The 25,651-nt window shown below is 39.8% G+C and overlaps 1 protein-coding gene across 1 annotated transcript; it reads left to right on the top strand.

Annotated features, from left to right (window-relative positions):
- The first annotated feature begins 3,271 nt into the window (after positions 1–3,271).
- LOC108666623 (semaphorin-2A) lies at positions 3,272–25,076 on the top strand. Its single transcript, XM_018153536.1, has 15 exons — positions 3,272–3,401; positions 4,667–4,754; positions 10,518–10,569; positions 10,751–10,813; positions 12,031–12,135; positions 12,604–12,874; positions 13,317–13,547; positions 14,200–14,436; positions 16,347–16,526; positions 17,058–17,182; positions 18,460–18,611; positions 19,354–19,545; positions 19,934–20,105; positions 20,719–20,790; positions 21,227–25,076. Exons 1-15 carry the CDS (start codon positions 3,272–3,274, stop codon positions 21,305–21,307), a joined length of 2,151 nt encoding a protein of 716 aa, XP_018009025.1. The 3' UTR covers positions 21,308–25,076.
- The last annotated feature ends 575 nt before the right edge of the window (positions 25,077–25,651 follow it).

Here is a 25,651-nt window from a genome sequence, read left to right as displayed (position 1 = left end):
CATGCTATGGCCCCGCCGCCGCTGGCCGCATTTCGAGTAGCAATTGATGCGCACCGAAGCTTAATCGCGAGCGCGATGGATGGCCGCGAATGGTTCATTATAACTTCTCAATGGCGAGCATCTCGTGGATCCTGTTCCGAGCAATGCACTCTTGGATTATAAACCATCAAAAATGGAACACCAATTATGTTATAATGACACGCAACAGGTAAATTTTTCACTCACGCACTTGCGTTGTTATGGACTAATCAGTAAATAAATTTTCTTTGATCCCAGATATTTGACCAATGATCGCAATGAAGAATGAGTAAAAATTATAAATTAAAAACTATAATAATTAATGAACGATAAATACAAGAAACCAAAAATGGAAAACTAAAAGCCGTGTGTCTTACTAGCTCTGTCTATTAATTCATAATCATGTCACAGGTTCAGAGCCCCGCTGAAAAAGCACAAATAATAGACAAATTAAGGACTTGAATTAACACAACACTAACGAATGAATATAGCACACATAAATAACCAACTAATTTAATGATAAATTCAATATCACCAGAACAGAAAGGCCACCACTACGTCAACACGGAAGATTAACACACGATAAACAATGCAAGTACTAACCTCTGGTTGATCAAATAGCAATGACGAGGTACATAAGGCAGGTCTACACGAAGTCACATAATAGTTCACTCAAAAACAAAAATGACAATAAACGTAACCTAACAATTGCCGAAATTATCATATTGAAAGGCGTTCCCTAACAGCGTTTAAGCAAAATATAGCGACCATGTGTCCATTGACAAATTCATGTAATTCTTCAGCATTCAATTAAATTTTAATTCCAGTCTGAGCAAGTTCGAGCTCCCGTGCATGCTAATATAAACTCTTTAACCACCTCATGCTGAAGTTATGTTTCGAGCCCAGGTACTTGAAGACAGTATTTCTTTCATACTCTTTATCTGATTAGAATATTTAGTAAAATGTGACACAGCTAGGAATACTAAGTAACAAAATCGTTAGACGGTCTATTCGCAGTCACTTAAGGCCTACCTTTGGCAAGCGAATAATTTTGCTGTAACCACTTTTTTTAAAATCAGGCATATACATCCTTTCTTTTGGCGATCATGTATAATTAGCGGTTCTTATAATACTAAAAAAACTGTCGTTGCAGTGTCTTGCAGTACAAATTGCGCCGTTCAAAGAGTTGTTGAGGCCTCTTTAGGACGTCACATCGACATGTTTATTGAGAAGCGCCTCCCATTCGTGACGTTGAGGTTGTGCTGTGCCAGACATTCCTGTATTATCACACATTCCATGTGTTGCGTGCAGGCATTGCTGAGCCCCATGAGTGACGTGTTCATCAGGCTACTTCGTCGTAGGCCTATGCACGGCATCTGTAAAGGCCTACATTCGTGCATATATCGGCCTACATCTGCTCTCTAAGTGCAGGCTTAGCAGGCCTGTCACCCTCTTCCCGAGGCGTTCGAGCCTTCCCACAGTATGAATTTATATTGTGGGAAGGCTCTACAATATACAAAATTACGTCGAATTTAGTTTCAGAACAATATTTCTTTTTTCGTATTCGTCAGAGTCCTCATGTTTCTGCGCATAACGTATTCATGTCATCATTGCCACCCCCCGTTCTTCAAAACGATCGTTAGCTGTTACTATCACTCTCTCGAGACTCGCTCAGCGTACTGACGCCAGAAGGGAACTACAACGCAGCCTAAAGCACCGCTGCCTCTTCCGGCCGGCATGCAAATACGTTTTGACGGAGAGAATAGGTTTCCCTTGCTGTTACACTCTCAGGCTTCCCTCTTGTGTTGGCTTTGTGACGGTCCCGGACTGCTTTACCGTGGAACACAAGATGGATTGTGTTTTACCATGGCGCGTTAGCGTGCATGCTTTGAATACTGGCATTGCGCCGCCATGAGAACCGTCAGCACCGAAGCTAAATGTTTGTGTGGACTTGGTTGAACTTGCTGCGAGTTCAAGGAAAGTATGCCAGCGCTGAAATATCGCACCTGAGACGGGCTTATAACTTTCAAACTCAAGGGTGTGTGGAGTTCGAGATTTATGCGTACAATATTTTTGGCAGCCATGTTAACCTGCAGTCATCCGCGAACCTTTCATTACGGCTACGGCTTCATTATCCTTTCTTGTTAAACGACTGTAAAGTAACATGGCTTCCTCAAAATTGTTATCTCATATCTCCAACTAGCTTAGTTAAATCTCTAAAGTTTAAAATATAAAAGACAAGTGTTCCATATATACTTGCGCGTAGCCCTATTTTACGATTGCCTCTTAGGCGAATTTAAAGTTTGTAGTCTGAATGCAGGCCTTGTGTCTGAGCCGCTGTATGCAAGAGTCATTAAGGATCGTCGCTGTTGCACCGCTGCTAAGTAATTGATCTGTTGTGCCGTCAAGTCGAGATCGTCTTTGATCTTTGCTGCGTGTAATCCATCAGAGACCCAGCGTACGGGGCGTCAGCCACACCCTCTCGTAACCATCCAGGCTCCCCTGTTAAAACTTGGCGCAGCATGATTGCTGGGCGACTATGGGCCTTCGTCGAGATAACCATAAAGAATCTGTGATACTAAACGAGGTTATCTTGTATGTATACGTCGGACCCTCCGGCCCGTTGTTACTCGTATCCTTTCCATAACTCGAATTAAGTTTCAGATTTTTTCACCCGTTTCTAGCCATCCAAGCTCATATCTGACGTTGTTTCGCAGGGAACTTTCAAATTTGACTAGAAACTAGAGCTCGTTATTCGCATCGTACAGGGTGTAGTCTCCCTTGAACTGGAATTATTGCAAGGGATGATGCAGGAGATCAGAGTGTATTTAAATAGAGTAGGGGGCAACTCTTGGCTCATGTTTTTCTTGCTTTCAATTGTGCGTCTGGACTCTCGCCGTTGTTCGACTGTTTTATGAATTATTGTGATTGGTAAACTAGAGTTTTCGAAATAATTTTCACTTGAAATTATCTCCGGCTAAGCTACATCCATTTCAAACCTTATGCGAGAATTTTAGCAAGCCCACGGAAGCAAGTGCAGTGCGACGTTGCATGTTGTCTATAGGAGCATATTTCTGATCTCAGTGAAACCAAGATCATGTGGACAGTAACTTTGTCTGATCCGCGTGATATCGCCTCGCTTTAGAGGTCAACTTATCCCATTGAGGCAAGTCCCCGTCGCTACACCAGATGCTACTTCTCATAACAAACTACACGATCCAGCGCAGCTTTCTCGGCTCCTCAGTCGCGCTAAATGCCTCCCCCTCCAAATCTGGACCAAATCCACTCCATTGTGGGCTGCTCCAGCGACGCGTCTGCGATCGCTGATAAGTGCTGCGGGATTCCTCCTATTCTCTGCAGCGATCATCTGCAGAGAATTGGAGGTATTATTGCGAGTATTGCGGCTAACCTGAGTGTTGCGACTCATTCTCCGTTAACCTGTGTTGTGTTCATTTAGTTGACGTCAAAAAGATGGTAAACGCGGTAAACTAGGGTAAATAATTCAAGTTTATTTATGTTCAAAAACTTGGAAGAGATACCCATGCACAATCCTGAACACCCGAAAATGGAGCTCTTGATAAGTCCGATAAATGGTTATATATACACACACACGCGCCAGTTGCGTCGTCGTCGGCAGACGGCTAGGCTCGCTTTAGCTCTGCCAAGATTACCCTCATAAACATCAGATTTTGCCGCTCTGCTTGCTTTCTAGCCATGCTGAGCTGCTGCTAGCTCGGCTAGGAATGACCCAACTTAGTGCTCTCGAAAAGCTGATTCCCGAGTTGTTTTCTTGATCCAAATTACGCCCGTAATGACTTGAGTTGTTAAGGCTTTGTAGTTTGCGCTCGTCTCCTTCCGCAAAACTCGACGGTTGCTACTTATCTAATACTCGGTGCCCATATAATTTTGCTAAAAACAACAAAACTGAAAAACAAACAACAAAGTAAGTCGCGATGTAAATTAGTTTCCTTTTTAAATGTCCAGGTTGCATTTGTTAGTTTAACAGTATTATTGGTTGCTCGAAAGTGCAGGGGGCCCAGTTATTATGGCTCGAAGTGGAGAGTCCAAGGACCCCAGAAATTCCGCGAATTTGTAAGTTGTGGTTAGGCTGCCTCCTCCATATGCTGAGAAGATTGTATCTAGTTTTACCTAACAGTGGGAAGATATTGGCAAACAAGAATCGTATTCTGTAACTGAAAATGTGTTTACTTTTTTTCGGCTGTTGCCGTTGGAAACTCATTCCAAGCTCCACTGACTGGAATACGTTTGTGTCATAATTACGATAATCTTTCTTGTGTTTGAATTGTTATTCTCGCATCTCAAATACACCATTCTTTAGAAAGTATATGCTTACTTTACGGAATAAATTTTATGTAATGGATGAATCATTTTGCTTCAGGGCTTAGAATTCAATATGAATTTTTTAGGCTCAACGTGGAAATTTTTAATAGTGGGCATTAAGGATCAATCAATAAATTCATGTGCATACTTTGCATTCTGACATCAGCCCCTTTGGTATTGAAGAATGTTCCGTGACTTGTACGAAGTTAGCTGTAATTTTTCTAGTTATGCGTGTACTTTACAATGTTCATTCAGTGTTTAGCTTATTTTTTGTACATCTCTAACAGTGATTTCCTTTCCTTTACAGAACACGTCCAAGAGTTCTCATGTGGCCGCCTATTCTACAGAACTTTCCACCTGGATGAGAACAGAGACTCGCTCTACGTCGGCGCAATGTAAGTCCATTTAATACTTTTTGATTTTTCTGAATGTCAAGATCAAACTCAACAAATATTAACGTTTATTTCAACCTCACTTTAACCCACCTCCCATCCTACAACCCTTCACTTTTGCCTCCTTGCCGGCGGGGTCTCCACACCTCTGTACTGGAAGAACCGGTCTTTGTAATGGAGTCATTACCTGCCCGGCTGAGCGCTTGGCAGCTCTCTCTGGGGTTGTGCTGTTCATCCAGCACCTTGAAATTTCTTGCTTCCCATGCGCAGCGTCTCTGTCATGCCTTCCATTCGTAACGTCTCTGTCACGATGCTTTTAATTTGACGCGCCTCAGCCATGTTGCCTTTCATTTGTAGCGCCTGTCACGATCTCTACTATTTGTAGCGCCTCTATCATGGTGCATTTCATTCGTAACGTCGGGCACGATGCCTTTCTATGTACGCGTCTCTGCGATGATGCCTTCCATTGTTAGCGCCTGTCATGTTGCTTACCGTTTGTTGCGTCTCTCTCGTGAGGCTTTTTATTCCTAACGTCTCTGTCTTGATTTTTTCCATTGGAAGAGTCTCAGCCACGATGCCTTTCATTATTCATGATGTTTTATTATGTCATATATTTCATTATGTCATGATGTTTTTTATTCTTAGCGTCTCTGCCGTGATGCCTTTCGTTCTCTGCGTCTCTGACATGATGAATGTCCTTCGTTTCGATTTTGTCTCAGATGCCCTGCATTCAGAGCGTAATGGGTTTGCACACCGATTTGTGGCTCATACATACAAGTAGTATACGTTCGTTACCAATAAGTTCTATAGGTCAGTAAAATACCATCCACCCAAGCGTTTCGAACGGCTGCTGCCTCCTTTCGTTGGCGAAGCGTCTCATTTAAAGCTCTTTGTCTGGCTCACCGTGCAGTCTCCTATGTTGTCTGGTGCGCGGCGAACTCGAGGTAATGTACGTCACCGCGATTGTGATCGCAATTAAAGATCCCGCATCTGCATGGTATGACATCATTTATTATGCAATTACTAATAAATGTTACAACTGTTATCTCCTCAATTTGCTATTTTCATCAATTGCTTCCTGGTGCTAACTTTGATACGAGTGATTTTGCCCACTTTATTGTGCTTAAATTATTTATAGATTTTTACTTTCGATTGTCTTCCAGGTTGGCACTTAACCTTTAATTTCACTGTTCTTCTTCTGTTTGATTTGGGCCATTTTTTTGTAAATGCGAGCAGTTATTACCAAAAAACGCATTATTGCGTTAGCTGCTCGATTATGAAACGTCATTGATACCATTTTTATTATTATCAACTGACATAGTCTTGTACGGCTTTTATTCGGATAGGTTTAAACACTGCCAACGTATACGTCAATTATGAAAACCTGAAAACTCGACATAATTTTTAAAGTTACTCAATAAGAATCTTGTTCGTTTCATTTCTTGGTCGCTATAAAGTTACTCAACCAGCCGGAACCCGGAGCTTGAGTTTGCTAAGCTGTCAGCAGCGGCTGTTGTTCATGAGCCTTGATTCTTTTTTGTGGGCGGACGGCGGTTTGCGAGAGCGTGTTTTCTTGAGTGGTCGAGCGTGCTAAGAATCCCGTGCATAAATCATCATGGAGAACCGAGCGCCTCTCTGTTTGCAACAAGTGAAGTTCTGCAACACACTTATAGCTCTGCTGCTTCTTCTTCATGCTGCTGTTGTTGCAGCATCTTTACGTTGTTGCTATTGCTGATACTCGTGCTGTTGCGGGTACTGATTCTTTTGCCGTTTGATACTTGACCTGATGGCGTTGTGGATGATAATGCTGTTATACTGGCAGCATTGACCGTTCAAAAGCTCGCCTTCATTTACTCGTAGACCGCCGTTTATTTTTAAAATTGATCTGCTATATCGTCAGCTCTTCGTCCAACGTTAACAACTCATCGTTCTGATCACTCTTCTTTTCTTGCGGTACTGCTACGGATGCAAAACGCGTTTCTTCGCCAATCTTGTTCATAAAACATATTTTGTGTTTTGATGGTTTTTTAATGCGCGAATAAATAGACTATATGAGTTAAATCGGATACCTTGGCAAATTCTTGGTAATATGACAAGAATAATACGAATTTGAATTAGATTATTCCACCTCTAATTAGTTTCGATTTTAACTGCAATTGCTTTTACCTAGCACCTGTGTGAAAAAAAATCCTATGATAATATTGTGCTACATTTTTGTCCATTATTGCATATTAAACTTGCTCCCGCATACACTGTACAGTTCGCACCCCAACTTCTTAATATTACTCATAAAGCTATCTAATCCTAATGGGAAGGTGACGTTCATGCAACTCCTCACATTTAGGTATGGCAGTTTTTGAACATGTTATAAATAATGAAAACGTAACATATTTTTATGTTTTATTGTTTTTTTTTTTTTTTTTTTTGCTGCTAATGGATATTTTATCCTTGCTTGCACAGATATTTTTAGTAAATTTTTTGTGTCTATAACCTAACCTATAAATGTCAGGCCTCTCTGACTTTCAAAGAGGCCGAATTGCTGGTGCCCGTATAGCAGGTGCCATAGTGTGACAGAAACTTCCCGAATGCTTGACGTTTCTAGAGACGGCAGGTGCCATTCTGATGGCAGGTGCCAGTGTGACAGAAACTTCCCGAATGCTTGACGTTTCTAGAGGTACTGTCTCAAAAGTAATGACTAATTTTGAAACAGAATGAAAAACGTACTCGGGAAAGTACAGGTCTGGCCTTAAGTCGAAGTTGTCTGAGAGAGACCGTCGTTACCAAAATCGAATTGTGAGAGGCAATCGAAAGACCGGGGTTGTTAAAATTACTGCAGACCTTAATGGACACCTACAGAACCCTGTTTCCATAAAGCCTGTCCGCCGAGAGCTGTACCGATCTGTATTATATGGAAGAGCTGCTATTCAAAAACCTCCGGTTTCCAATTTAAATGCTTCAGAGCGTTTAGAGTGGTGTAAAAGCCTCCAGAATTGGTCCCTCGAGCAATGGAAAAATGTGAGCTCTGACAAATCATTGTTTACCTTATTTGCAACCTCTGTCCGAGTTTACGTTTGGAGACAGCCAAAAGTCATTCAATCCAAGCTGCCTCCTCCCAAACGTAAAACATGGCGCCGGATCTGTGATGATCTCGGATTCTGTTTCTTGGGAATCCCTTGCACCAATGATTCCTCTTCATGGAAGAATCAACAGCCGTGACTATTTAGGAATTTTAGAGAACCAAGTTCATCCGATGGTTGAAGTACTGTTTCCGGAAGGGAACGCCATCTTTCAAGATGGTTATGCTTCGATCCATTCAGCTGAAATTGTTAAAAAATGACACAAGGAACATTCTAATGAAGTCGAGCATCTCATTTGGCCGCCACAATCACCAGACCTGAATATTATTGAGCATTTATGGTCGATTTTAGAGCTGCAAGTCAGAAGTCGATTCCCGCCGCCATCGTCTATAACAGAGCTGGAGGAAGTTTTAACGGAAAATGGGTTGATATTCCTTTGGAAACAATTCACAATGTGTATGAATCAATACCTCAGAGAATTGAGGCTGTAATTACGGCAAGAGGTTGACCTACACATACTAAGATATATTTTGTGGCTTTCTCGGGTGTTTCCCTTATTTGTCTAACCCATTTATGACGATGGTGTGAGCTAATATCGTTAGGTGGAATAGCAGGGGGCAAATAGTGGGCTTTTATTGTTAGGTGAAATAGCTGGGGGCGAATAGTGGGTTCCTACTGTTAGGTGGAATAGCAAGGTGAATAGTTGCTTATATTGTTAGTTTTAGCAGAGGTGCTGGGTGTGGATGAAGATACATACCGAGGGAATGAATGGAGACATGACGAGTGGTTTATGAGATAGGAGTGTGAAGTGAAATGTTGGGCACCTAATGATGGACTGCGAGGCATATGAGGGAGAGCTAGGTTAGTTACGATGGAGTTGATGCTGAATGAAGAGGATGTGAGTGATGGCGTTAAGTATGAGAGAACAGGTAAGCGTGGATTGCAGTGATTGTGGGTTGTTTACAGGGGGCAAATGCCTGTGATCCAGATGACTAAGGGATATTTGGAGAACGTATGGAAGTTGTCTTGTTGATTTGCAAAAAGAAAAATGAAAAAATACGGGCTTGAATTTTAACCTTACACCAAATATCAGTACTCAGTGACCATTTCAGAATTTCCATTTCCTTGATTTGATGTATGTTAGTCTCTTGGAATGTCAGGGATTAGGGCGTTATGCTCTTAGTATATATCTTGGGCAATGCGTATTTTTTTCGTTGAATATTCATCAGGAGTGTGAGAGGTGCACTTACGGTATTTTTTTTACGTTATGATTATGAGCTGCTGTGCTGACCGCCGTTATATAGTCAGATCTGAGCTCGCCTCCCAAAATCCAACCATGGGAGTAACTCGAGGAAAATCTTATTACATTAGATCCTTTATTTTCATCCATGTTGATAGCATTATGAAAATGGCATGCAGATTCATAGGGTAAACGTCTTGTAAGCTTTCTATCCAGAAACCAATGTAGTTTGAAGTAGATTGAAAGCATCCCTAACAACACTCTTCCGAAATGAAGGTTTTGGAACAGTACCTAATCAAAAAAGTATCATCTGATCATTTCAGATTTGGCTTGATGTGTCGCATGCAGGCATTACTATATTTAATTCGATGAAACTCTGAACGTTATTCTAAGAATTTTTATTTTTATTCCATTTTTAAAATATTAAAGTCACTAATAAGATGATTTAGCTAAATTTGTCTGAAATTTCTTCAAGTTATCAAAGTTATCTATTCATGAAGCTAAGAACAATTTCTTATAATGAAAGCATATTATTAACATAAGCAAAATTTTATTTTCAAGAAACGAAAATATCCGTTTTATTCGGTCGTATTTCACCCAGAAGCCACCACGGATCGTTTTAGCTGCATCGCTAGACAACATTTTTAATCGTTATTTCTTTTATTTTTGAAGATTGGAGTCTCAATAATTGTTGGAATTGCTGAATTTATCAGAATTTCATGTTTACAAGCTGTTGGAAAGTTGACTATTCGCAAAGTAATTTATGATTCTAACTTATATTATTATCGAATTTAATTCAGATTTAATGCATCTCCCGAAATGTCAAATGCACATATGGGAGTTTAAGCCTTATCCATCAGCACCTTTTTCACGACCTCGCTTATCCTCGTGAGCCTCCGAGGTGTAGCTACTACCTCGACGTTTTCTTTCACAAAAATTAATTGCTGAGCTCAACGCTCTGTCATTTGCGCGAGTTTTTATTCATGAACGGTATCCAAGTCGTCGACGATTCATGTGTGTGTAATGCGCCTGTGAAATGAATGTCATTTGGTCCTTAGTTTTGTTTGTTTAGTTCTCTTTAATTTTCTGTTGAAGTCATAAATGATAATGTGAATAATTTAATAAAATTTATCTGTCTTTAAACTGTGTTTTGATATTTATTTATACATCAAGCAAAATCGACATGGTCATGTTATTTAGATTTTATTTAATTGACTTTGTGCCGCAAATCAAATTTCCATAGCAGTTACCTTGCACTGTTATTATTATAAAAATGAAATTATTTTTTCTGTCGTATCATTTAATTATAACAATAAATCTCCGTGATTTTATCTGTGTTAAATTCTTGACGTGGCTATTCCTGTCAGATTTTGTTTTTCTTAAAAGCCTGTTTACTTATATGTGACTTCATTATATGACGTAATTAATTCCAATAATATTTAATTTCAGGGACCGAGTGTTCAGAGTATCACTGAGCAACATCTCTCTGACCAACTGCGAGGTGAGGAAACCATTCAAAGAACATCTCAATATTTATCACTTGAAATATTCCCCAGCTGTAACTTGTAACTTATGACGCAAGTTTTTTTTTCAATAATTGTTGCATATACTAACATTTCTAACATATAATAGAACAATTTTTTCCTAATAATTTAATATCGGACGCATTCGTTTACTTGCAGGGCGATTCAGTGAAACTTGACCCGACGAGCATCGCGACGTGCGTCAACAGAGGCAAGTCTGAGGTGAGTCGCTAACTCTTCAATATTGGCCAGTTAGTGCACTGTTAGATAAATTACCGTTAACGGTATTACCGGCGTTTCAGTGGCCGGTCGGCACGTGAAAAGGAACACCGCGTCGCCGTTTTTATTCTAATTTAACGCTAGAAATCCGTAATACATCTGATAAAAACGGCGAAACAGTTTATTTTCACGGGGCGGCCGGCCACTAGAACGCCAGTGGGACCGTTTTTAGCGCATTTTCTCATTTATGGAAAAAATGCACTATTGTGCTCGCCATGTCCGTCTGTCCGTCCGTCTGTTCGTGACCTCAAGCTTTCATCGACGAGAAAATGCGCTCTCTGTCACTCACTGCTGTGAGTACTGAGTTATATTTTTTCTAACAGTGTGTGGATATATCCATTGGTCATGTAGGCTTGCAGTCTATTATTACACGCTTTTGCTGTATTGTCTGCCATTGTGGTCGCCTCGCTCACACGTATTGCTGACACCATATTCCTTCCTACCAAGCTTCTCGTTGTCTTCTTATCAAACGTTGCAACCTTAACTTGACATTTGGTTAGTGCTCAATGCATTATGAGATTATTTGTTACATTCATTGCCATTTCTCACGAAGAACATTAATTTGATAAGATAGAACTGTCAGAGTACAGATACTATCTCATTCCTTTTTATTCGCCTAAAATTTCGATTAATTTTCATGCTTCTACTTGAAAAGTACGCATTGTGTAAATTAAATCTAAACCTACTATAGTCGAAGTAAATATAATTAAGTATATATGTGCAATGAATAGGTAGCTTACTCTAAATATGAGATAAACTTGAAGATCTTGTGAGAAAGATTATATTTCCATTGTTTGTATATAGTGACCTAAAAAATCTAGCTCAAATTTTGTTCTAGAAAGTCAGTTGAATTCGAAATAATTTTTTCTATGTGCGTTATTGCAGTTATATTTTGAAGGAGGAGTTGAATGAAATTTTTTTATTAGTCTTGTCGAAGCTAACAAATATTGATGAACGCGTCGGCATTGTGGCCATAGCTGGAATAAATATTCATTAGTACGCCATCATTCTCATCTGACATTCCAGTGAAACGATTGTGAAAGCGTTCACTCAGCGCAGGATCAAATGAGAATGTATTTGTTCTTGTTTGCTGAACCAAACTTGTGATTTTAAACAAAATTACAGATTTTGAAAAATTAATGCAAGTTGTACCCACGCAGAACTTTGAGTGCCGCAACCACGTGCGGGTGATACAGCCCATGAGCGACGACAGGCTCTACGTGTGCGGCACCAACGCGCACAACCCCAAGGACTGGGTCATCTATGTGAGTTGTCTTATTGTACCTGCTGCTGCGGGAGTTGTCTTATTGTACCTGCTGCTGCGGGAGTTGTCTTATTGTACCTGCTGCTGCGGGAGTTGTCTTATTGTACCTGCTGCTGCGGGAGTTGTCTTATTGTATACTGCTGCTGCGGGAGTTGTCTTATTGTACCTGCTGCTGCGGGAGTTGTCTTATTGTACCTGCTGCTGCGGGAGTTGTCTCGTCTTTATCATTTTACTTGCTGCTAAGCGAGATGTCGCAACACAATCACTTGTTGCGTCTTGTTCTTAAGTTTGAATTAATATCCTGAAGTCAGGATCATGTGCCTTCGCATCTAATCATTCAAAAAGTAACACGAGTATTTCAATGTGAACACATGACACTTCTCGACTGATCATCTTTACGCCTAAGAATTTTGAGATGTATCATATTTCTGGAGCGTGATTATAACCCCGAATGTGGTGTTGGTCGCAGGGCAACTTATCACACCTACAGCGGCAAGAGCACGTGCCAGGCATTGGTTCAGGCGTCGGCAGATGTCCCTTTGATCCTAACGACAACAACACGGCCGTGTGGGTGGAACACGGCAACCCTGGTGGTTTGGCGGGCCTATACAGCGGCACCGTCGCAGAGTTCACTAAAGCTGATACCGTCATCTTCAGAGGAGACCTTTACAATACCACCACCAAGAGGAGGGAGTATCCCTTCAAGAGGACCATTAAATATGACTCCAAGTGGCTTGACAGTAAGTATTAGACCTTATATACATGCATAATATTTGCTAATGGCCTCCCATGTTCTCGTGAGAGAATTCGTTGTTTGGAGTGAACTTTTGCAAATGTGGATTACGAATATGAAGCTGCTGCATTTAATAAACAAATAATTTCGTTTACTACTCATATTAAAAGGTATGTAGGTCATACTCTCGCTGAAGACGTCTACTGACTTATGATTTTTAGTCAACAAATTATACAATATTAAACGTTCGCATTAACCAATAATTTTAATTTCTTATATCAAGCTTCAGAACAAAAGCTCAAGGATAGCTGAACTTACCTGTTTTATATTATAGAAGTAACCTGGCTCCTAAACATTATCTTAATTTCTTTCCGGTAAGATTATTGCGGACGATCTTCCTCGTTTCCTAGGCTCCTTAAAAAAATATATGCGAATCTTGCCCCTGCCAGAGCCAAACTTTGTGGGCTCGTACGACGTGGGCGAGTACGTGATGTTCTTTTTCCGCGAGACGGCCGTGGAATACATCAACTGTGGCAAGAACATTTACAGTCGAGTGGCACGAGTCTGCAAAAAAGATACTGGAGGAAAGAACCTTCTCACGCAGAACTGGGCTACTTACCTCAAAGCCAGGCTCAACTGCTCCATTCCTGGGGAGTTTCCTTTCTACTTCAACGAAATTCGTGAGTTCCAGATTGGGTGATTGTGTGTGGAGGCGATGGAAGTTTAAGGCCGCTGATGATGGGCGTTCTTTATTTTTTTCCTTTCGGGCATGGACATCATCAGTAGCAACGAATCACTGGGTCGTTGTTTTTCCTCATTAACTTTTTACGGTTATCGTGTCGAAGAACTTATTACTCGATAATTTTGCTATTAATAATTATGTAACATGTTCACAAATGTGTGCAGAATTATTTCAGTGTTTAGCTATTTAATTAATTTAAATACATTCCTAACCAATTTAACTTTTTTCTCAAATCATTTGCATATCTTTCACAAAGACTTGCTTTTCTACAGATACTAATTTCCTTCTTCCTCAGTAATTAGCTTTTCTTATTGCATAATTTATAGATCTATACGAAGAAATTCGATTTATTTCGATACGAGCCCCGTTTTAAGCTTTCTTCTCGAACTCTCGTCCTTTTCATTATCTAGCCATATACTCTTGATTACTCCACATTTTTCCTTCATCCCTTAATTAATTCCTTCATTCACTACTACATCTGTGTTCACTTTTATTTATTTTCATTTTACCGTTTTAGTAATTGTCGTTTCTACCGTCATAAGTAAAAACTTGCTCCCCTAACAAGTATGGCTCTCCCTTGCACTGGTTAGAGTCCGTGTACAAGATCCCCGGCGACGACTCGAAGTTCTACGCTGTGTTCACTACGAGCATGAACGGTCTCATGGGTTCTGCCATCTGCACCTTCACCTTCGATGCCATCCAGAAGGCGTTCGCTGGCCGCTTCAAGGAACAAGCCACGTCTTCTTCCGCCTGGCTACCCGTGCTCACTTCCAAAGTCCCAGAGCCTAGACCGGGGCAGTGCGTCAACGAGTCCCAGACATTGCCGGGTGAGTTTAGCTGGTTTTGATGGAGAACGAAGCATGTGGCGGTGCGTCGACGAATGTGACTTTGTCAAGTGAATTTAGTGACTTAAATTCGCAAGCCAAGACTAGGATAGTGCGTCAACTAGTCACTGACTTTGCTGTTTCAGAATTTTGCAAGTCTCAAATGTTGTTAGGACATCTAGTGTTCTGATAACACAGTTCTGTCCTATTTCACGGGTGCAGTTGAATTAATTGCCAGGTTTTTACGTTGTCAATCTGACCTAAATGTGTTAATTCTCAAGGCAAACTTTTTTGCTTTTGGTCTTTGAAGTATATTTGAATTCACTCCGAATGTTCCAAAATGAATTTCCTTTCATGTCTTAGCTTTGATAAACTGGGGATCAAAGCAGCGAACGATTACAATATTAGTCTTATTCATGTCACTGAACTATGAAATTAGAATATTTGGCGAGTCATTGTCCCGCTGTCGTACAGAGAGACACTAGAACTCTCCGAGTTACGCGATTGTTCTTCATTTGTCTGCATACACAAAGGACTTTTGGGTCACAAGTCTTATTGTCCAGAGCAAATCAATTCGTGGCCCGACTTCTGGGTCGCTTTGTTAAGGGGCGAGCTAATTTTTCACCGTCGCAGCACATCACAGACCACGACACATCTCATTTATATATGTTGCTTGCTGGTGGTGGCCCACTTATGAATTTCATTAGGTTACATTAGTTTAGGTAGGTTTGGTAGAGGTTCTAGGATCTAAGATTTTTCAATAATAATGGTGTCTTTATTAATGGAAGTTCGGTTTCTGCAATCATTTTTCATTCCTTGTCTAACCTGTCCGATTTATTCAATATCGTTAATGAATTCATATTCTAAAAATTCTTATTCACGATTATGAATTGTTTTAAAATCATGTACTTGATTATGAATTTTTTTAATTCATATTCACAATTGTGATCGTATAAATTCATATTCACGATTATGCTTGCATACAAAGCTGCTTAAATGGTGTTATATCTTGATAATGCATAAAAATTAAATACTGGCATCGCATACATGTTTTCATATACTGACTCGGCTAAAATGTCTTTAGTTACTGAACCTGCCGAAATGTTAATAGAAACTGACAGCACATAAATGTTAAATTGCTGACACTGCGTAAATTGTATAGGATACTTACACAGCGTAAATATTAATTGACTACGAAGAGATTTCATAAATGTTATTAGACAGTGTGATTGCATAAATGTTATGATTCTGATTGTTATGATTCTTGTGATGATTCTGAAATGTTAATCTGATGATTCATAAATGATTCTGACACTGCACAATTAATTGATTATCTGATAGTTGTCGTGCTCTTTGTGATGACCTCTGCAACAATTAAATTGACAAATCTTGCCCAGAGTGCAGAACATAGCAACGCTTGTATCAGTTCAGCGTGGCACTCAATGACTTATATTCAATTGTCATGGGAAGGCTAGCCTGCAACGTGGATGTGGATCAAAACTGTGCAACAAATCTCTCGGCAATTATTTATCATGCGAGTTATCTTTTGAAGCTCTTCATCAACCCTCGATGCACGTGTAAACAATCAGTCGCAATTGCATTTATTTGTACTTATTTAAACTGTGGTAGGGCGCATTCGCCATAAAATTTAGCTATATGCCATCGCTTGTACGGCTAGGATTTGTATATATTTTGCACTTCGATGTTTCTTTACATCCGTGTTTTATAATGGTCGTGATACGTTTCCAATTTTTGTCGGTCATTTTTTTGTCCACATGTAGGCGCAAGTTTCAATAGACCATTCGCAGATTCTATACTTGTTATTATGCATTTTAATTTTGTTGAAGAGAACGGCAAGTTAATCGACTTTGAAAGCTGGAGTTGCGTTGACACAGGATGTTGTTGTGTTGCAGACAACGTGTTAACGTTCCTGCAGTCTCACCCTCTGATGGACGAGGCTGTCTCTCACGAACACCACACGCCGGTTTACTTCAAGAGAGACTTGGTTTTCACTCACCTGGTCGTAGATAAGGTCACTCCAGACACCCGCTCGCCTATATCGTCCACCTACACCGTCTACTACGCTGGTTCCAGTGAGTTAATACATGACTTAACATTACTTAGTTTAATCACAAAGATTCTCAAAATAGAAGCCCGAAGCTGACCGAATTGTGTGTTTTTTTAATTGATCCCTCGAATGATATGAAGTAGTATCTTATTTATATATTTTAAGACTATAATATGAAGTTTTCCCTAATTACCGGTTTACATCACACGTTATTTTTAAGGATGAATGTCAACATCACGGTTGCGTTTGTTTCTGAGGGTAACATAGCGCCTAATGGGGTTAATACCAGAGACAAGGTATGCAGTTTTTACATGGAAACTAATCATCGAGTACGTGGTGTATTCATATATTCATCAGTATTAATTATGTGGATGTGACGTTCAGCACAAGTTGCGCGCATAGAAGTCTCGACAATTATTAACCTCCTTCTAAAATTTCTTTTAGAATTAAATAATGTAATATATTTAGAATTAATAATGTAATAGAATTTAATAGAACGTAGACATGACAATATTATTTTAATGTACGTTAATGTTTCTAAACGATCGTTGTGCAGTTGAAGGCCGCGTATACAAAGTGGTGCAGTGGCTGGACGCGGACGGCATGTCGCACTCGCAGCTGCTCGACGTATACGAAGTGACGACTCCTGAGCCCATCACAGCCATCAACATCTCCCCCAAAGTACGATATACATTGGCCTCCTATATTTTATCACCACCTTCTTACATCGAGCTTCCTGATTTGTCAAAATCGTCATCCCTACTTTATTTTTTAATTTCGACAGGAGTGTATTCTACATGATTCTTATAATTGACTTTAAATGTCTTTGGTTCATTCTCTTGAAATATTTTTCCCGACTTGGCAAGACAAGTTGTCTATTGTGCGGCATGATAGGGGAGAATGCGTTTATATACGCCGTTCTTGTCCCGTTCTGTCGTGACAAACGAGGAGCAGCATCCACGGATCTATTCAGTTCTCCCTTAAATTCGACGCCTTCTTTCACCCCTTCCGACATGCGAGATTGCCAGAGTTTGGTGCGCGTGTTTGCCCTGGTAATTGGATAGAATTTTGTGGCGATGTTTGCATTGTGTTGAGTGTCGTCTCTCCTCCAGTGCCTTCGTCTTGAACGTATCAAACATAAACTTCTGGAGCTCAGCTCATCGATTCCGATGGATTAGCATTCCGTTTTGTTCGTATCTCGATCAATTATTCTGTGTAAACCTCAATCGCGTGTATTGGTAGTTCAGTTTTGAGCAGCGCAGGCTTGAAATATCTTTGTCTAGAGCTTGTCGAGTCTGATTCACTCCTCTTGCAATTGAATATGTAAGAAGTTCTAGTTGTGTATAGCTGTTAAACTCCAAGAATAACGTTACTTTGTTCATTGCAAGCAATATATTTGAAGGATATTCTGTTCTGTTTGCACATAGTTCATGCAATGCCGCTCAAGAGAATTATGCATTCCATTTGTAGGAAATTTGTGAAGGTAATTATAGTGTTATACGGTGCAATGCACAGACGCGAACTGTAGTGTTTTTATGGAGTTGATTCACGTAGGTTAAGGAAGTGTTTTTTTACTGAGTTAGAAGGAACCAACGACAAATATCAAGACAAATTAAAGTCTATATCTAACTTGTATAATGACGAAACTTCTCAGAGGGCAACCTTCACAAACAAATTTTGTAGATTTTATTTAGACATGTTTCATGATGAGGTTTTTGCGCATTATGGGAGCAGAATTTAGAAGAGTCCTCGAATACCCTATTACGGTTCTTGTATATAAATAGATTTCTTAATAATTGAAAACAATCTAGATTTGATTTTAAATTTAACAGCTTATTTGCACTATTTGATAGCAACCCCAACATTTTTACCCGACACCTCAACTAGTTTATGTTCCATAGATTTTAAGTTGTTCACACTGCTCTCATATGCGAACTGGTTTGTATGTGTGGTTGCAGCACCAGAGTTTGTACGTAGCGTCGGACAACAGACTGCGACAAGTTGACCTGCTGCTGTGCCACGGTCGCTACGACAACTGCTTGAGATGCTCACAGGATCCTTACTGTGGCTGGGACAAGGATGCCGGCACATGCCGACCCTACCAACCTGGGTAAGCCTTCTCTCTCTCTCTCTCTCTCTCTCTCTCTCTCTCTCTCCCTCTATCTCTCTCTCTATATCTCTCTGTCTCTTGGTAGCGGTGTTATTGTTATTGTTAGCGGTGCCACATCTGTTATTGTAATATACATTCCCATGGTGTCCTAATGGTTAAGAGTTTATCTGTAATTGTTCCTCCCTCTATAATTCCGATATATAATAGCAAGATTTTCCGTAATGATACACTTTTTTTAGATTTCATTTCTATATTATTACTAATCATCGATGATTCGCTTCTCGCTAAACTATTGCCGGTGTTTAGATTCACCATCACTTCATCCATCACCATCACTTCCTCTAAAATATGCTAATGCTCATACTTGTACTATTTTTCCATCCATCTACATATTCACCTGTCATATAACTACTCCATGTTATAATTAAAATTCGATTTACTCGATAATACATTCTGCGTGTAGTTATTTATTAAGGTTTGCAAGAATATAACTTATATGTTATATAACTGTTCTGAAAATTGGTATTTTCTTGTTACACGGCCTGCCTCTACACGCCGTGTTACAGGCTGCTGCAAGACGCAACTTAACCTGCCTTGCCCCGTGTTACAGGCTGCTGCAGGACGCAACTTAACCTGCCTTGCCCCGTGTTACAGGCTGCTGCAGGACGCAACTTAACCTGCCTTGCCCCGTGTTACAGGCTGCTGCAGGACGCAACTTAACCTGCTTTGCCCCGTGTTACAGGCTGCTGCAGGACGTGACAGGCCTGACGCCCGGCGTGTGTGACGCGAGTATCGGCAAGAAGAAGATGCTCGTGACGTGGGGGCAGAGCGTCCACCTCGGCTGCGCTGTGAAGCTGCCGCGGCCCATCGCCCTCAAGGACGTCACGTGGCACCACTACTCCAAGGAGAAGGGCAAATATCAGATCAGATATCGGTCAGTCTTGCTACCTCATGTCTCAAATATTACCTTGTTATTATAGCCCAACATATACCTACCTACAGAATTATTTTATTGGCTGAGTCACGAAGATTACTATTTTGATTCCCAATTAATATGAATATGAATTTTAAAATAATTTAAAAAGATAATCTACGAATATAAAGAAATAATGAAAAAATCAAATTGAGAGTGTCATGTAAACAATTTTTGTACCATTTTGCGCTTACGACAAATTTCTCGGGAAAAATTATGATGCGTTTTTAGTCAAATTGGAGTATTTTGAAAGATCATAAGCAGTCATCAATTATTGCATTACGAATAGTTTTGACTCTCATGTCTCATCGATAAAATTTCAAGTTGGTTTGGAACGTTTGTGCTGCAGGCACGATAAGTACATCGAGACGAGCGAGCACGGACTGGTGGTGCTGAGCGTGACGGAGCAAGACGCTGGTCGCTACGACTGCAAAGTTGGCGGCAACATCGTGTGTTCCTACAACATTACGGTCGACGCCCACCGCTGCTCTGCGCCCGCCAGATCCAACGACTACCAAAAGGTGACGTGTTAAGACCGCTGCTCTGCGCCCGCCAGATCCAACGACTACCAAAAGGTGACGTGTTAAGACCGCTGCTCTGCGCCCGCCAGATCCAACGACTACCAAAAGGTGACGTGTTAAGAAGAATCACGCGGCTGAGTTCCATTTCTACCGGGTACGTGTGATGTTTTTCAATTGGATTGCAATTCCAGTTAATAAATTTGGGTTGAACTATGTGTGAGCTTACCAACAATTGGTTTTACAATGTTAGAAATTTTATATTCTATAAAATTTGATGACTATGTAACAAGATGTTTGTGGTTCCATGTATTGCCGCTAACGTTGCACAGCTTTTTTAACTCGTGATTGTGATTGTTCATTAATTGATTTCTAATGTTAATTTCATAGCCTCCTAAACAATACGGACAATAATTTCCTGTGACTGGAACTCTCTCTCTATAACATGTGCTGTCGTGTCAGTGTTTAGAATACAGATCATCATTGACCTGGAAGGCCTTAGCGTTGATACATTGAACCTTAGCGCTGTTTGTTAGCCTTGACCTACATACACACGTGAATTAGTTGTACATTGCACAATAACATTACAATAATGGCGGTTCGTCTCTCGCTGCAGGTGTACAGCGACTGGTGTCACGAGTTCGAGAAGTACAAGATGGCCATGAAATCCTGGGAGCGTAAACAAGCGGTGAGTTATGAACTTGTAATTGGACTTGTGTAACCTGCCGCTATAGTAATGGTCTCTTTGCATGAGCTGGTCTCTGGAAACCATCTAACATCTTGAAACAAACTATCGTTTCAAGAAAAGTATGTTTAATATCTTCAACTATTAAATTGACAGTGAATTCTGCTCAGTCTATTGATTTATTATTAGTTATTAGGTTACGGAAAAAAATCCCATCCGATTTTCTTCCTTCATTAGTACCTCGGTAAACTGGAGCTTAGGGCGCATATTCTTAGTCGTCTTTAGCTTCAATTTTACAAAGGTTTCCATGTTCTCACACTCTTATTCGTGTTCTCGTCGATGTTAGTATCTCGACATTCGTCAATGTTTTCAATATGCTCACTCGCAATCTCTATCTTCAGAGGCCATCATAATTAAATGATTAATTTTCGCCCTGCAGCAATGCCTGAACCGTAGCAACGTGAGCACCCAAAGCACCCACGCGAACGACATCTACCAGCACCCCAACAGGTTCCTCTGAGGTACGGCCTCCGCTCTGGCGCCCTCTCACGACTCTCCCTCGGCCGCCTGTCCCGCGACCCACCGCGTCACGCGCTCGTATGTCGCCTTCGCGGCCGCTATGCTGTACGCGGTCACTCGTGCGTATCGAGTGTAACTGCGGTACATGCATCTACATAATATCCTGCATACGAACGTTACTACTGTTATCAATATGACTTTTACGATTTGATTATTTGTGTCATCTGTACGTTATTACGAATCTGTGAGATGTTTTTTTTAATATTTGTAGATTCAAAGCAACAATTCCTGTTTAGTTCTTTTTTCATCGAGCATGAACTAATAACTAGGGAAATGAAATTAGAGATGCGTGTCAACCAAATACAATCAGTGATGTAATTAGAAGGCGATTAAAGCTACGTAACGTAACAGAATCTAGTATTCCCAAAGCTAATTAAATAGACAGTTGTAAACATTTTCTGATTATACGGTTACACAGCCTCTTGGTTATTAACAAAATCTAACGGCCTTCAATCATTTCTCCGATCGCGTATTAATTCGAGAGAAATTTCGCTGTCCAAGAGATGTCATGAGTTTGATTTATCAAAATATTACTTAAACTCCTGGATTGCTCATTATACAATCGCCTCAATAATGCGAGTGTTGAAGGGACAATGCCATGTAACAAATACTCCGGGGCAGATGCCGGTAAACAAACTGCCTTGAAGCGCAGTTTTTGAACGTTTGTATTTATCAAACCAGTTTATTTGTTGGATCCATTTTTGACAATATAAGACCCCTGGGTGATGAAAAAATGCAAAATGTAAATGAGCAGTAAAATTGTTACCCATCTTGCAACAGATTGAAATAACTGCCCTGCAAAAAATATTGCACGAAGAGGCACTTGATGAATAAGGTTTAAGATCTGTCATGACGCCTTGATGGCGGTGAAGATTATGAACATGCCAATCTTTTTCATTATGATACTGTGATTACAACGATATACTTCTAATGGCTTTTACTGCTCGTTGTATTTGGGGCGAACTCATGGTAGATAATTGTTGCAGCTATTTTACTTGTTAAAAGTACGGACATGGAAAGTTTTCTGAACAAAAGCGGATTAATTAACATTATTAAAGATGACAACGGGTTTGAGGTGAGAAAAAATTTGTTATCGTGTTATTTTGCATCACTATGCCTGCCCCAATTGAGGTCATAACTGCTATTGAGGCAGTGCGAGGGTGTCGCAGCAATATCCTGCCACGTTTTTTGCTAATTAGGAATTAAAGCTCTGTAAATAATAAGATCTAGACGTCCATTCGCAGCTCCTGGTGGTGTTTTATAATGTCTCCCTAATAACTCACTAGGCGCAGTTACCACCGACCACTGAAACGTACATTGTTATCAGCGCGCACATCACAACTATGATGTTGTTACAGCACGCAACAGGCGATCGTTTCGGCGAGGTGTTTTGCGTTCTAATGCTACATCGCTACACTTGCGTGATGCAGTATAGCTACTACATCGCTACACTTGCGTGATGCAGCATAGCTACTACATCGCTACACTTGCGTGATGCAGTATAGCTACTACATCGCTACACTTGCGTGATGCAGCATAGCTACTACATCGCTACACTTGCGTGATGTGAATGCTCTTGCACTCTGTATTCTCTTCGATCTCTAATGTATTTCCGGTGGCTGCAAGTTGTGTTATGTGCTAGCGTTGGATCGTACGTGGCTTTTAGCAGCTGCTGTTAACGTGTGTGCAGTAGTACGAGTCATTCTGTCTCTCTCAAGAATACAAGACGCTCCTTTGGTGTCGCTAGATTGCACTACGTTAAGTCCGCAACACACACCGCGATTTTGTACACAATCAAGCAAAATAGCTTCATGGTATTCACGAAGTCGGACTTTACATTGAAACATCATCATGCAGCTGAGCAGAAAAAATAACTTAAAGCTCAGTAAGAACTTGAATCCAACAGGATTTAATCTCAGCCTGCATGAATAACAGAAGTTAACTACGTTGTATCGTCACAAAAAATCGGTGTGTAGTGAGACCATAGGCTCTCATTTTCCATCGTTGTTAATCGTTTGACGCTTGGGTCATCAGGGTATTGTTCTTCATAAACCCTACACAAAATTACGTTAGACTATGCCATAATTTTCTCAGGTTACTTTGTCTCGTTTCTGTTGACAATCTCACTCTTTATTGACGTGGTTGCTCCTTTTTTATTTTTTTCTGGTGAGAATTTGTTATGATGCTTGTCTATCTCGTTCTTGCCCTTGATTTGATGTAGTGAAGTGAATATTTTGTAATTAAGCGAATCTATTTTTCATATGCAACATTCAAAGTAATTTAAGAATAACGCTATCTCGAGCCGAATTTTTGAATGTGTTTAAGCTTAGTAGGATCTGAAAGTGTATGTACAATTGTATTGACGGAAGTAAAGGTGTTTAGAGGTTCTCAGCTTCAGAAAATGAGCAGGGAAACTGTCGATACGTAGTTACTGCAACCGAAGGGATTATTCTTGTAATTATAATCTATTGGTGACGTGATGTCTGACATGTGATTTTCTTGTAAATACTAACGTACCATTACATATGTCCAACACCTATCATTTCATTAATTTCAGTTCACACCTTCTGTTGATTATCCATGAGTTTAAATATTAGCACGTATTTTATTTGTATTTCATTACAAGCTTTCGTTAGGGCCTTCATGGTCATGTCGTTCTTGCATTATTTCTTTGCCGACCACTTATATATATTCTTATCCCGGACCAAGAGAATCTCAGGGTGAACGGTTCTAATTTTACTTAGCACTTCAAGTGACTACGCAGTATAAGCACAGTATCGATCGGATCTTGGTTTTATTTCATTGATTTATGAGCGCCGATGCTCTCTCTCATTGACTGGAGAGAGTAGTCCGTTGTCGGATATCATTGAACAATATTGATCTAGAGTTGAACAAATGAAGGGAACATTCTACCCTTAAGCTCTTGAAAGGATTTATTCGAAATACTCAAAAGTAACTTAAGTTTATGACCTGCTTAACCGCACTGACTTTCTTCAATCAAATATTGACATTTGCATTCGAATGAATGTTAGGTGTATTATTCTATTTAAAGCAATTATATCACTTCAAATTCTTGATTCCGACAATATAAACTGTTAGTGCAACATATTTATTTGCACAACGAATATATAATATTATAATTAGTTCATGTTGAAAACTACCTTCCCAATGCGCTGAAATCTACAAAACTTCCTCGGCGTTTACGAGGCGATGACATAAATAAAACTTCTACTCATACCTTGCATTTCAAGACAATCCATACGAAAAAAGTCTATATTCTGAAAATTTTCTTTTCTTATTTTGAAAGGATGGTCATAATATTTTCGACCGATTTTTCATGAATCAGTCTTCGTTTTTACGGATCTAATGAAAAGGATCGTCATTTCTTAGATGCACAAGTATTGTCAGAGAACATTTTAGGTCACGACTCAATGCTGCTATTGTGTACATTATTAGTAAGGATGTTATAGGCATTACTTTATGTATTTTAGTGATGAAGTTTAGTGCATACGATTTATTTATTTCACGAACATTTTCAACGCTGGGTTTCTGATGTCAATAATAAGTCAATCGTCCATTTTCATAGCTGATTACAGTCATGCGGTATGTTCGTTTCGGTTCAGTTGTGTATTTTTAAATCTTGTCCTTTTTACTCGAGCCATCTTTTAAAATGTGGAATAAATATGTATAAATAAAACGTTTTATAATGACCTTGAGTTTCACTGTCGTAAAATATATGTTTTCCTGTAATAATAAGTCGATTCCACAATATTCTTTACTACTGACTTGCAGTTCACAAAAAATGCATCATTGTTCTTACATTTGCTTTATGTATGAACAAATAAATACCATTGTTGCGACGCAACAAAAACATTATTGATACAATATTGATATAAAATATAATTTTGATAAAAATACAGCACTGAAATAAATTATTGATATAGAATGCGATCAATATCATCCACTAAGAATTCAAAGAAAATCATTCAACATTTGTTCGAGATGTCATTAGGAAGATAATTTACACTAAACTGCAACGCTTGTGCGTATTTACTCGCAAAACTTCCAAAAATGAACCGATCTAAATATTAATAAATTTTGGTATAAATTAAATGATAGGTAATTTCGTGCAAATATCTAACCGCTATGCATCATTATAGGTGATTCAGTGCAATCCTATCTAAAATTTAAATGGACAGTATTGAACAACAAAGTTTTCATTTAGTAGATGAATATTGTCTTAAATCGATCGATTGCCAAACGAATGCTTGCAAATTGTGGAGCG

This window comes from Hyalella azteca, unplaced genomic scaffold, assembly GCF_000764305.2.
Source record: "Hyalella azteca isolate HAZT.00-mixed unplaced genomic scaffold, Hazt_2.0.2 contig6751, whole genome shotgun sequence".
Classification (NCBI taxonomy): Eukaryota; Metazoa; Arthropoda; class Malacostraca; order Amphipoda; family Hyalellidae; genus Hyalella; species Hyalella azteca.
The sequence above is the reverse complement of the archived record's forward strand: the minus strand, read 5'-3'. Positions and strand labels throughout refer to the sequence as shown.